The sequence below is a fragment of the Aspergillus affinis genome (assembly GCF_023601865.1).
Source record: "Aspergillus affinis strain CMG 70 chromosome Unknown NODE_55_length_207115_cov_84_504473, whole genome shotgun sequence".
NCBI lineage: Eukaryota > Fungi > Ascomycota > Eurotiomycetes > Eurotiales > Aspergillaceae > Aspergillus > Aspergillus affinis.
The window spans coordinates 1-13,670 of NW_026515836.1; the positions used below are offsets into that span (position 1 = coordinate 1).

General features: G+C 52.4%; 4 protein-coding genes across 4 annotated transcripts; all 4 read right to left on the minus strand.

Moving 5' to 3' along the window:
• Positions 1-459, minus strand: KD926_008419 (uncharacterized protein; the record flags this gene model as incomplete). Its single annotated transcript, XM_053101142.1, has 1 exon — positions 90-459. A coding segment is annotated over one exon (370 nt), but the record flags the coding sequence as incomplete, so codon positions are not given.
• A 653-nt stretch (positions 460-1,112) lies between these two features.
• Positions 1,113-2,414, minus strand: sfh5 (CRAL/TRIO domain protein; the record flags this gene model as incomplete). Its single annotated transcript, XM_053101143.1, has 2 exons — positions 1,113-1,686; positions 1,753-2,414. 2 exons carry the CDS (start codon positions 2,412-2,414, stop codon positions 1,113-1,115), a joined length of 1,236 nt encoding a protein of 411 aa, XP_052955200.1.
• Positions 2,415-3,610: 1,196 nt separating this feature from the next.
• KD926_008421 (PP1-complex regulatory subunit GLC8) lies at positions 3,611-4,687 on the minus strand (the record flags this gene model as incomplete). Its single annotated transcript, XM_053101144.1, has 3 exons — positions 3,611-3,728; positions 3,858-4,581; positions 4,642-4,687. 3 exons carry the CDS (start codon positions 4,685-4,687, stop codon positions 3,611-3,613), a joined length of 888 nt encoding a protein of 295 aa, XP_052955201.1.
• A 1,314-nt stretch (positions 4,688-6,001) lies between these two features.
• Positions 6,002-11,294, minus strand: KD926_008422 (uncharacterized protein; the record flags this gene model as incomplete). The annotated part of the gene is made up of 4 exons (XM_053101145.1): positions 6,002-9,149; positions 9,251-9,360; positions 9,424-10,769; positions 11,042-11,294. The coding sequence occupies 4 exons, from the start codon at positions 11,292-11,294 to the stop codon at positions 6,002-6,004; spliced, it is 4,857 nt and encodes a 1,618-aa protein (XP_052955202.1).
• Positions 11,295-13,670: the final 2,376 nt, after the last annotated feature.

The window sequence follows — 13,670 nt, forward strand, 5'->3', positions numbered from 1 at the left end:
CCCCCCCCCCCCCCCCCCCCCCCCCCCCCCCCCCCCCCCCCCCCCCCCCCCCCCCCCCCCCCCCCCCCCCCCCCAACCCAAACCCATACCAGTAAAAGAAATCTCCCTCGGCACCCTCGGCAACGGCGCATTAATCAACTTCTCAAAATCGACCTCCTCATCCTCCACGTAAAACAGCGGCTGTCCAGGCCCCAAAGAAGCCTCCCCGAAGCGCAGCGGCCGGGTAGATTCGTAACCATACAGGGGCTCGACGTCCAGGACGCGCAGAGCCTGCGCCACATCCTGCGTCGTGAGGAGGGTGCGACGACTATGGCGCATGAACTTAAGCGCCTCCTCCAGGACCTGGGCGATGCGGTATTCCACGTCCCGGGCGAGGTTCTCGGTTACGTCGTTGTTGAGGTTCGAGATCCCGGCGGACTCGGCCACGTCGCGGATATTATCTGGGTTCCAGACGGACATCGTGGGCTGGTCTCTTCAGGGTGTAAGATGGAACGGCGAAGGGCGTGGACTGGGTGAGAGCGAGATGCTTTGATGTCGGTGGTTTGGTGCGTGACGGACGGGTGCCGATGTAGTCGGTGCTCCTCGCGGATCGATCTCAGAGGGTGAGATGGATTGTTAATTATGAGAAGCTGGAGGAATCAAGAAGGGTGCCACACATTCTGAGAGAAGGCCCGGGGAGAAAAATAGCGGAGGGATGAAGAGAATAGGGAGATCGAGCTGAGGTGCAGAAGAACGATCGCAAAGGCGGAAGCGGAAGAAAGCGAGCGGAGCTGCGCGACGGGTACAACTCGCTCCCCGTACCGCTCTGGTCGCAACTCCGGAGTCCATACGAAGAACATTAACACGGTAGAAGAGGAGTTAGTGATTTCTAATCTACTAATTAAAAATTACTATGCTAAACCGACGGATCTATAAATCCTGGGTGCTGAAACACGGCGTTTCGAGGTATCAAAGCTTCAAACAATCACAAAAACATCGCAAATCTAGAGTCCTCCGGGTATCAAGCCAGCGATCCATACCATTACCATTACTTTTTTTCTCACTCCATGTTCCTTTTTTTTTTTTTCATCTCTTTCTGCTGCCAGCGTGACGGGAGACCATGATCATCTCATCTATTTGGCTTCGCCGGCAACCGGGGTTTCCTGAGCCGTGACAGCTGCCTCGGCCTTGGGCGGTTCCTCCTGCTTGGGCTCTTCCTTGGGAACCTCAGCCTCCTGAGCCGGGGCCTCGGCGGGGGCAGGGGCGGACTCCTCCAGCTTCACAGTCCGTGCAGATTCCTGCAGGGCAGGGCCGTTTCCGCCATAGGCCTTGGGAAGACTCTCCTTCACGGGCGCTTTGAACTCGCGGGCCAGGTTGGCGCCGTTGGAGATGGGGTGGAACTTGCGAGTGGTGTTCTTGCTCAGGAAGACCTTCATGGCCGCGAACATCCAACCCATGATGGTCGGCACGTTCACGAAGAACTTCTCCCGCAGCAGCTCGGGATACGCGGTGGTGAACACGTCAATAGTCTTCTTAGTGGCGGCACGGAGGTTGGGGTTCAGTCGCAAGAAGCTGAGGTTCAAGTAGTCGTGAACCTGGACCATCTGGTAGGGGTCCTCGCCATCGTAGTCCAACACCGACGTAGCCTGGGCCAGCTTGAGCTCCTGGACGGCCAGCTCCATCAGCGCAACACGCCACTTGACGAACCTAGACACAGTTAGTTCAATCTGCTTTATTGCTCATACACAGGGGACGGGAATAACGACAACTTACTCATCCATATCCCCGAAGGTGTCATCGATGCTCTTGACAGCACCATAAATGTTCCAAGTCACGACCAACTCCTTGCCATCCGCCTCCTGATACGTCGTCAGGTATCCCAACCCACCGAACTTGCTAGCATTGAAACGGCCCGATTCCACCAACTCAGATGGGTTCATCTGCTTGCGCCACTGCAGCGCCTTGGTCAGCTGCTCCTCCGCCAGCTTCGCATTGCCCTCGTTAGCCCGCAGGAACTTTATCAGCACGTTCACCGTGGGAGCGTCAGTGGAATCATTCTTGAGCGGGACACCCCACATCTCCTCATGGCCAGAGCTGGACAGGATGGAAGGGAGACGGTCGAAGAACTGGCTCAGGGCAGGGTTATTTGCAAGGTATTCGGGCTTCTCATCGGCGACGGGCTTGTCATCCTTGGTCTGCTCTTCCGGCGCAGCAGCGGCCGCAGCGGGCTCCGTGGCCTCGGGAGCAGCTTCGGGGGCAGCCTCGGCGGCAGGAGCGGTGGTCGAGGGTTGCTCCGTGGGAACGGCCTCCTTCTGCTCGGGCTGAGCCTCTGGAACGGGTGCGGGAGCAGCCGTGGTCTCGGTGGTCGGTTCAACGGCCTTGTTCTCAACGGCTTCGGGGGCGGGAGGCGCGGTTTTGTCTTGTTGCTCGGACATGGCGAAGAGAGATGGAGATGAAGGAAGTAAAGAGAATAGATTGATTGATTGAGTTGGGGGGTTCCAAGAAATGAACCGTGACAGAATAAACAAGGGAGAGGGAATAAGAAGACGATGGACGGGAGGAAAAAGAGAGAAGAACAGAGAGAAAGGAGGAAGACAAAGGAGGGAAGATCACATGGAGCGCAGTCACGAGGGGGGGACTATCTTAAATAATTCATCATGAAAATATTCGCATTAATTTAACAATTTGGCCCTTGCAAATTAGATTATTTTTAGCGTCTGTAGTCTAGAACGGCGTCCTCGATGATAATAATTATCATTATTAATCCGCTAATTAGCCTGCAAATGAAATCCACTGGATGCCTCACATTCTTGCCCAAAAAACCCTCCAAGACAAAAGGATAAAAGGGTCCATCGCCGGTCCTCCAATCCTCCGTCAGGGTCAGGGATGGCACTCTACGTGTCCATTACACAAGTCAAGGTTCAACCACCGATCAGATTCAAATAGTCCTGGCTGCGAAAATCAAATCAAATCAAATCAAAATCGAACCTCCTCCCCCGTTTCTATTTCGGTCTCTCCAGTAACGGGATTAATCTACACGCTGCATGTTTCATACTCCCCCGTTATCCTTACCTGTCTCTCCTCTCTGCTCTGCAAGCCTAGACTCGCTCATGCAGAGCTAATGTCGTTGTCCGGTGGAGTTGCTATGCTGGAGCCTTGGACGGCCTCGAGCCCCTCACCCCTGACCATGACTGTCCAACTCTGGGTAACTATTTAATTGCTGTTAAACATGGAGGAAATTTCCCATAATGAAGTAAACAGAGTCTCTTGCAGATAGACAGCGCCTGGCGGCATTGCTCAGGGCAACCAATCCTGCTCAAGTTTAGCTGCTGGTGAGAGTAACACTCAAAATAAAACAATGAAAAAATAGTAAAAACATTTCAAAGCGGTATGAAATATGATATCAGGATGACATGAAGAAAGAAAAGATATAATAAAAACATAATACTAAAGGAGGGCGAAAATATCAAACAACATAACCATGCCTCTCGCGCTCTCCCTCCCTTATTCTTTCTTCTCTTGCTCTTTCTTATAACCGTCAATTATGAAACAATTTCGGATGCAATGATCGCTGGGGAATATACAGAAAATGCAAGAATTTACAAATCAACGCAATGTGCTAGACGTGTCTCTACTTCGTCCCGTTCAAGAACTTTCCGGGAATCTGAGGCACTGGAGGAACCGGGGGCACCTGAGTGTCTTTTTGCTCGTCTTCGTCCTCGTCCATTTCGTCCAAGTTCTCGGGATGCCTAAAGCCAACGTTAGGTTAGGTTGCATTGAAGAAGGATAGGCAACATGAAAAAGGAGGGGAGGGGAGGGGGGAGGGGGAGTATAAATAGAATAGGGGAAGGGGTGACAGAAAAAAGCCGTCCACGTACGCTAAAAGTTCCTTGATGTTCCTCATTTCGTAGTGTCGTTTCCGCTGCTTCTCGAATTCACGGTGCTTCGCCTGAGCTTCCTCGGGGGTGACCATGGCATCCTCGCCCGAAGCGGTCTCCCCGTTCTCCTGTCCGCCACCCATCACCACATGCTTGTCGCTCCGGTGCGACTCGTTGCTCAGACTGCGGCCGCGCACGATCCGGTCATTCCCCCCGGTATGCGCACCGCCCACGAGAGACTCCTCAGGGTCTCCTAGTTCTAGCTCTGGGATCTCGTCCTCCGCGACGGCCCTCTTAAGTCCCTTCGTCGACTCGTCCAACTCGTCCACCACCACATCCTGGGCGTCGATCAGTTTCTCCTCCGCATCCGCAAGCTCCATCTCATCCTCGTCCTCGGCCGGGTCGTAGTGCGGAGCGTAGGGCGTCTTGGGCTCGTCGATCTTCATCTTGGCGGTCTTCTCCTGCTCGGTGAGGTAGAGGTTCGCCTCGTCCCATTTCAGTCGCGGGGAGTTTTCATCGTCCTTGATGCTAGCGAGGGACTGGCGGCGAGAGGAGTTGCCCGGACGAGTGGACGACGACCGACGACGACCGGCATTCTGGAGGGTGTTTTGGAGCGTGAGCTCCTTGTTGTCCGCGGTTTCAATAGCCGGGGTTGGCGGGGCGAGGGTTTCACTGGCGTGCGACACTTGCAGAACGCTGTGCGAGCTGGAGTTCTTAAGGATGCCTGTGGTTTTGGGAAGTCTGTTAGTCTCACAGCCTATCCGAGAAGACGTTGGGTACCAACCTTTAGGCCGCTTGTGCATCTCGTCCATATTCTGTGCCATCGTCATAACAGGAATGCGACGGGTTCGGAGAAGCCTGTCGCGCGGTCGGTCGGGGTAGTAAAGGGAGTACAGATGGGGTTCTCTTCTCGACAAAAGTGAAGAGGTGGGAAATCTATTGGTAGAGACTGGGAAGGTGTAGTTGGAATGGAGTCCTTGACCCAGTTGAGTTGTATTTAAATCAGAAATCACCGGCACCGAGAAGAATAATTGAAATCAAGATAGAATAATGATAAACTGCAGGTGGGTTTTTTTTCTTTGGCGGGGGGGTCTCAGCCGCTTAAGTGGTCAGCCAATAAATGCGGTGGGACGATCGGGGCACTGCGTCTTCTTAGCAGATCGGCTGATGAAAATGCGCAAAGCAGATGAATAAGACGATGTACGAGTAAGCCACCGAAGGAGCCAGCTGAGGATGGAACTGAAGTCGCGGTCTGAGTGTTGGAAGGGGAATGAAGGGAAAGTCAAGAGAGTCGGGACAACGTCACGTTGTGGTTTCACCTGAAGGGGCACGTGGGGCAGCGATGACGTCGATTGACACCCCTCTGTCAGGCATCCCATCAGGCATGACCGTTGCGGAATGATGATGCGACTACTAACTATAGGCAAGAATGTGTACCCGGTGGAGCGTGCTTCATGTCAAAAAAATATGCTTGGATTCGATGCTATCACGCAATGTAATGCAATGCAATACCGTGTATGAAATTGTATACCCAAACCCGAACAGATGTCCGCCGGTCCTAGTCTCTACAGTCCAGCCCATGGCAGTGGTACTCCAGAATCTCAGCCCCAGACATTGGGGTTGAAAAGAAGAGAGAGAAAAAAAAAAAGAAGCAGATAAGCAGAATGCCACCCTCGAATGTACGTGTATAGGGGAATATTGTCCAAATCAGAGAAGAAGATGTAGAAGAAGAATAAGAAGAAGGGGGGGGAATCAAAGAGAGAGGAAGAAGATAAGACAGAAAGAATATAAATGTAATAAAAAGGGAGGGGAAAGAAAGAAAAGAAGCGAAACATGTCAGTTTTCCATGCTCTCACGCGAGCGGGAAACAAATACAACTGTAAAATAAGACTTGTCCTATCATGAGAAATGACAACACTGCAGTTCATTGCAGTTGACATTTGCACAGGGGATTAGTCCGATTAAATAGGCCAAGATATGGAAAAAAAAAATCAGCATGAAGCAGGTCGTAAATGGTATCAAGTCGTCAAAAGATGCAAGTCACAAGCAAGCAAAAGAAAAAAGGAGAAGAAGGCGAAGAAGAAAAATCAGCGTACAAAACAATGAGGGTCTGGAATATAACAATCAGAGGTCCAAGCAAAAATTTAGGCGATGGAATCAAATTCCTCTCGTTCGCGAAGTCGGTTCCGCGCAAGTTCATCACCTCCGTTTGCCGACAGCTGCATCCAGTGCAGCGCCAGGCACAAACTTTGCGGATCCGACTTGGAATCCTTGTCGCGACGGTACATCATCTCGGCCTTGAATGTATCCCGAAGCAACGTGAGTGGGAGCGTGACACGTGGCAGAAGCTCTGGGTGGGTGAGGTAAAGAATCGCCAGCTCCCGCTGTGCAATGGGATTGCCTTCTTTAGCGGTGATGATCCACATCCCCGCGGCGTCTTCGATCCCATGGCCAGGTCGGGGGTTCATGTCATGTCCGTGAGGGGGGTGGCGGCGACTAAGCTCCTGAGACACGATGTTATCCGCAATTTCAACCATACTATTGCAGATCTCGTCCTTCAAACTCAACGCAGCCAGTCCAAATTGCAGAAAGGCGGTCCCGCTATCGGTTTTGTTGAGCGTATCCCCTGGAACAAATGCCGATATGAACTGCAGATCCCGGAAGAGGGTTTTTGGTTTCACCTCGAGGAGCAAGTCCCGCAGGGCATCCACTATCTGCTTCTCCGTTGGAGCCGAGTAGTCGGAGGGCCGAGAACCGAAAACAATCGACTCAGCGGCCGGGGAGGTGGGGGTGTGCAGAGTGTCTTTTTCGACACGCCCTCGAACTCCAAGCTGCGAGCAGCTATGACGAGTGAGTCTCGCCCCGTGACCAAAGGCCCTGCTCCCCCGCTGGCGACTGGGCTCTTGGGTCAAAGGTGAGGGGTTGTCATCGTGGCTAGAGTTCAGCGATGCGATGACTAGTACCCGCAAATCACGGATTGCTTTCAATTTGACAAATGGATTGCCGTGGCGAGAAAAGACCTCGATCAGTCGACGGAAGACCATATTGTACGAGAACGGGGATTGATCTTCGCCGTCGAGCCCAGCGGTTTCCCCGGGGTATGGAGATGGGGCATCCTCGCATCGCCCCTGATCAGACGGCCCGACTGATTTGCTTCTACGGCCGTTTGACGGTGTACGGTGGATAGTTTGGCGGAGCAGCCGCTCGTCACAGTCCGTGTAAAACCGGTTGATCTGGGTGCGCTTTATCATCTGAGCTCGGATTCTCTTTTGATCCAAAGCATTGCCAAACCAGGCGTCAGTTTCGGTACCACAACTCCAGACCGGGGAGCCCAGATCGCTCAACAGTAAACTTGTCAGAGTCTGTCGCAGCTCGTCGAGAAAAGCGGTTTTCCCGTTTGATTTACGCTCATTCCGACGAGGCTGCTGGCCTATGGTGTCACTCAGCATGGAGGGAGGGCGGGAATACATGCTAGATGTGCTCGGAGCATAATTTGTCGGCTTGTGCGGTGCCGACCAAAAGGTGCTGCAGGAATCACCGGTGGAAATGGAGGCTGCACGAGTGGGCGAACCTCCCATGGAAGAAACATCCGCGATTGAGGGCTCTCGCGGAGTTCTCCACTTGTCAGACATCATGCTTTGGAAGGAAGTCTTGTGGTTCAGCGAAGGAATGTCCTGTGAGGATCTGGAGACGGAATCCGAAGGACGAAGTGTGCTGCCGTATGTCTGGTAGGAATGTCCAGAGTCTTCATTAGCAGCGCTGAAAGGCCGCAATCCGGAAGACAGACCCAGGAAGCTGCGATTGCTGGATCCCTCATATTTGGCTCTCTCTTTGTGGAATAACTCGCTCGCCCAGAGCACCGGAGTTTCGGCCATGGTCTCCCCGACGAGGCGGCTGATACTCGACTTCATTTCGTAGCAGAATCGGTGAATGCGCTCCTCACCTCTGCAGAAGTTATCAATGTTATTGTGTGACAACCATTTTCGGATCAGGTCGACTTGTTCGTCGGAGAGCTTGTTCGGACCGGCCTGGCTACTTGGAGCCTTCATTACGTTCATGACCTGCAACTCCGGCTTCTGCAAGAGAGAGCCTCCCAGAGATCTTCCGCTGCCGCGCGATCGGCCCTCATTTGAGGTCTGCTTGGGGAGGTGGGACGAATAGATCATAGTCTTCAACGCGAGAGCGACATGTTTTGCGTCCTCGTATCGCAGGGAGTTCCGTACGTCAGTAATGTACCACATCTTGTCCCGTAATTTCGTCACGGTGGTCATTGCCTCTTTCATGGTTCGCTGCAGCCGCTGCATATGACGATCAAGAGCGACGAAGTCACTTTCGCAGCGATCGATCACTGACCGGGATGCCTGGAGGGAGCGAATGCTGGAGGTATACATTGGGCCTAAAATCCAGGAGTCATTGGCCTGGCGAGAAGGGATGTTGGCGACACTGCGAACAAGTTGACGGGCAGCATTCCACCAATAGTGGGCTCCGATGAAATCGGAATCATGATGACAGGAGGCCATGGCCTGGTTGAACCTTTGCTTCAGGGAAAGGCCTCCGGTATGATGGGGATCGTAGGACTGCAATCCGATCTCACTGCGGTCACTTGCAGGATTTTCCTGGATCAGTTTCACAATAGCAGTTTGCAGAGCTTCGAAGTTATCCTCCATTCCCAAGGTGGTGGATTGGACATCATCCACAGAGGTCTCTGCGCTCGATTGGCCATCGGAAAATAGACCCCAGATAAGCCGTTTACCCTCTTGTGCGATTGAGAAAACAGCCCAGTCTTCTGCCGATGGAGGCTCCAAATTTGCACGACCGTCGGCGTCGCCAAGATCAGACAGCTCGAAGCGAATCCGATCGGCATCGCGCCTGAGACAGTTCTCGGGTAGAGACAGGAAATCCATTTCCGGTGGGAAAGGCGGCCTGCCGGTGGAGTACTGTCCCATGTTGCTGTCAATGACAGGCCGGAAAAATCCGGGCTCAATCAATGGTGTCAGTGGTTTGTCTCGCGGGGACAATGGAGACGCAAAAGACGCCGAGGAAACGCCAGACGATGGGGTAGAAACATTGTATATGGACGGCGCTGGTCTAGGGAACAGTGAATCTAGCAGGCCGATAATGTCGGAGGAGGAGAGCATTAGAAAAACTGCGGGCGAATCTTCGCTCTCCGCGGAACCGGCGTATGAAGGCTGCTGGTGAGACATGGGTTGATCAGACGGCATATGAGCAAATCGATTGAGCATGCGCTCAACATGCTGTCTAACAGTAGGACGGGTCATCGAAAAGTGGCGCCTAGTATAGTAAGAGCGTTGTGCTCATGTTAGCGAGCTCGTTGGCTTTCGGGGAATTGGGGAGGGAAGTTCCCAAGAGAATAGAATGTAGAGTATACGCACATTGACCGAAGAATGGCAAATACTTGAGAATAAGCCTGGAGTCCGACCTGTCCAAGTAATTTTTCTCGGGCATCCTTTCTGATAAAAAAGTCAAGCAAAAGTCCATGTGCCTAGAACCACTGGTTAGAACCGGAGACTCACAAATACCGGTATCAAGGTTTCAAGTGACATACCTCAGGATAGGTTAGTGCGCCGTATAGGAACTTGGAGAAAAACCACTGGACAAGTAAGAACTCGAGAAAACGATCACGGCTATCCTGGCGATCCAACTTCTGCAAGACGGCCTTGCTTAGTTCCATGACCGCGTGCGGGAGCCCTCCATCCGGGTCGTCCAGAAGTTGGAACAGGCCGTCAACAGCGGACGCAAAGAATTCCTCGGCCACATCAGTCTTTAACGGGTCGATAGGCTCCGCGTCAAAGCTCAGACCGGGTGGGGGCTCTACGTGTTCCAACAGGAAGGCGCCCGTTTGGAGGATGTCCATCAGGTACAGTTCAAATCTGGGTTTTGCTTTCCAATCACTGCCCATGGACCAGGCAGCCAGGATGTTGCCGATGAGCGGATAATACCTACTGCCGCCATCGGCGACAAGCTTGGCACAGACGGAAGACCATACATCCAGGCGCAAGCGGGCTTCGGGGGCATCCGAGTCCAGCGGGGCGGCGAAGACATTAAAAAGCAAAGTAGACAGTGCGTCGGTTCTCTCAAAGGCGAGAACGTGGTCTCTGAAAGAAATGGACGACGCAGGATTGCGCTTAGGGAATGAAGGGTTCCGGGACCGCGAGGCCGAAGGGAACGAGAGATCATTGGTTTCCCAAGATGAAGCCGAGGGTGAGACCAGAGCGCCCAGCTGACCGGGCGTCAAGCTGCACAAGCGCTCGAAGATGAACTGGGGATCTGTGCGGACCGACTGCAAGATCCCGACGAGATCGGCCCTGGACTGGGGACTCAGCTGCAGGAAAAAATCCGGGGCGCGGTCAGCGGCCGCCTCGGGAGTGGATGGCCAGTCTTCCAACGGGTCCTGCCGGTGGAAGTGGCGCCGGAATGCGGAATCACAAGATTCCTGAAGATCAGTCACGGTATGGTAGAGAGCAATGAAATTCGCCTTGTCGTCATGCTTGAGACGGTCGACCAGGCCGCGCTGGACGGCGGCTCCCACGCGAACCAAGCGTGCGGAGATGCCCATGGACACTTTGGTGGCATGAAGACGATGTTCCAGCCTCTTGCGGCGGGTTTGTTTATGCTGATTCTGGCGATAACGGACGGCCAAATCCTCAAAGGACACCTTGGGGGGATCCTCCGCGGTTGTGGGTGGCAGCGGTTGATCCACGGGACGTCCATCGTCGGAACAGTTGGGTGTTGCTATAAATCGCGAACTCGAGCGGTCCGAGTATCCAGACTCACCTGCGGTCTGGCCCCTGGGGATGGGGATGAACGACTCTGAAGACATGCTGACCGTCGCAGCAATTGGGTGAAATGCAGTATCACATGTTGAAGTAGCCTGCGTTGAGGGGTACAAGTCTAGTGCGCGCACGAAGCGACGAAGGGGGGAACGTCAGCCACGTAGATGAACATATTTAAACAGTCGATAAGAACATCAAAGGGAGTCGGGGAAAACGCGGCGTTTATAGATAGATTTCCATGGACGGCGCATGAAGATCATTCATACAGATCACATTTCAAGGCAAACAAGGAACCAAACGGAAGGGGATCTGGAGGGGCAGGAAGGAAAATGGGAACAGCTGAAAACAAAATAAAGAAAGAAATCAGAAAAAAAAAAGGTGTGGACATACTGGTCACATAAGCCAGGGTCGATGGAGGACCATCGGATTGGGCATCGAACATGATGTTGCCATGGGCAGTCTCCCGGCCGGCCAGCCAAGAAGACAGTGAAGGTTGCAAGATGCCCCTGGCGTTGGAAACCAACTCTCTATCGCATGGTTCAGCCCTCAAAGGCGGCACGGCAGACGAATAGCGGTCCTCATGGAGAGCGACGTCCTGTCGATGAGGATCAGGGTGAATGCCCGACGCGATCGACGGCTCCAGGATGAGCGATACGGGGATGGTGAGAAGAGGGAGGAGGGAGGGAGAGAGGGAGGCAGCAAGAGAAAAGGCGAGCAAGAGGGCACAAAAAAAAAAGGGTGGGGTCAAAATAATCCAAGGAGAGAGACTGAAGGAGGGCTAAAGGAGGGGGAGGGATCAAATAAAGAAAAAAATGCAAATGCAATAAAATCAATGGAACAACAAATAAATAAAAGGCAGAGGAAGAATCATCCAATACAGCAGGCGAATGGACGGCGGAAGGACGAGACTAAAACACTCCGTTGCAGGTGGAGAGGAGCGATTCCGATCTCCTTTCGTTTCCGAATGATAAGAGAGGAAGAACAACTGGCGGGAATTAAACCACCAGGGAATTTAATTTGCTAATAAGAATAAATCTAATAAGCGGATGACATGCAGCGGAGGATGAGGAGGAGTAAGAAGAGAGGGAGGAGCGAGGGAGTAAGAAAAGAGAGATGGACTAGTGTGGATTTGGATGCCGTTAGTCGCAGCGGATGCCAACAAATCGACGGGGGGACGTGAGTAGGAGAAGGGAAAGCGCGACAGAGAGAGAGAAAGAGGAAGGAAGGAAGGAAGGAAGGAAGGAAGGAAGGAAGGAAAGACGTGAGGACTCTTTCTTGTTCCACCCTAAGAAATCCCCCGTTGGTTGGTTGGCGCAAAACACGTTATTGAACGACGTTCCCGACGAGGTACCGACCAGGTCAACGACGGAGGTGCGCCAGGGCCAGTCTGGACCCTCCAGTGACTTGGGAGGCCTGGCGGTGACTCGAACCGGACGCGTGCATTGGATTTGGATTTGGATGGGCGATTTTGAATTTGTCGATGTGACACCTTACGGAGTACGGAGGAGGGAGATCTACCTAGGGAATATACCGACGTATGTAGGAAATAGCCCAGTATACATACATAACACATGTGTGTGTGAGTACTCCGGAGGTACATACATACTTACGGTGTAGAACTGCATAACTGGACAGAGGAACAAACAATAAGTAGGTGTATAGATAGATATGTGAATCATCCCCCTCTCCCCTCCTCTTCCCCCCACCACCAATACTACACCATCATCAAAGAATGTATCAGGATGTTGATAACTGAACGGGTCATTCTTCCCTAGCGTTCGCCTGCAGATCGTCCTCATGCCACGAAAGCGTCGAATGATTTGGACTTGTACAGCGCACTGGTGACCTGCGGAGGAGGTACCCCCCGCAGAGCAGACGGCACGCAGTGGTACCTCGAGTCAAGGTACCGAGTGGCAGCGGCGGGCAACGATGAGCTGGCACTGCATGCAGGGCCCCTCCGGCGGCCCATCATTTGCTGGCAGACCCCCCTCCCCGTCGTGAAGGAGGGAGGCCGCTTGGCTGCGTTTCTGTCCCTGGAAGGTGCGATGGCCGACGGTCCTTCCGAAATGTAGATTTTCCTTTAATCGCCGGAAACTCTGTATTCTGTATTCTTCATTATTTATTATGGAGGAATCATCATCCTCTAGAAAAATAAATAAGTAAATAATAATAAATCCATCCAAACAAGTAGACCCACTGGCACGTGTTCCTCTGCCACTGACCAGCACGTCCCGGTCTAAACCACTTCGGGCGTAGAGCCATCGTTCCTCAGCTGAAGTGGAACACCAGAACCAGAACCAGAAGAAGAACAAGAACCGGATGAAGGCAGGACCCTCAACATCATCATGATAGTAAAACCAAAATGACAACAGATCTCCCGCATCTCCCCGACTTGTTGCGTCTGGTCTCTTGCAGTCATCCAGGCAAAGAGTCATGGGAATCTGCCGCTCCAAACCCCAGATCGGTTTGTCTGCTGTACGGAGTATGCAGGTTTCATGCCGTTCATGCCATGGCTCATTTGATGTCGCCCCTTTCATTTCAATCTGTTTCTTCTACTGGGATTGAGTACTCTAGATTATTTATTTATTTATTATTAATTTTTTTTAGATAAAAAAAAAAAAAAAAAAAAAAAAAAAAAACCCCCGTTCGGTCGTTTCGCTGCGTTGGACATATCGGCACATCATACAGCCTTCCGGAGTACGGATTAGTCCGGTGGAAGGCTGCAGTCAACGACACTATTCTGATTTCATGCAGTCTAAGTGCGTCACCCGCTAGAGAATCTGCTAACAGCCGGTCGTCATCATGGGGACCATGCAGTGGCTTATAAATATAGCAAACATCAGGAATCAATACAGAAGATGGAAGTAAAATGAGGGGGAGCGACAGTCAGGATCAGGAGGAAAAGAGAGAAAAGTAAAAGAATGAATGAAAAAGAGAAGGGGGAAAATAGTAAATAAATGATTTTGAAGCTTCCTGTGCTGGCATAGAAATAAATCGCTCGCAAGATCTGGAATCGTTT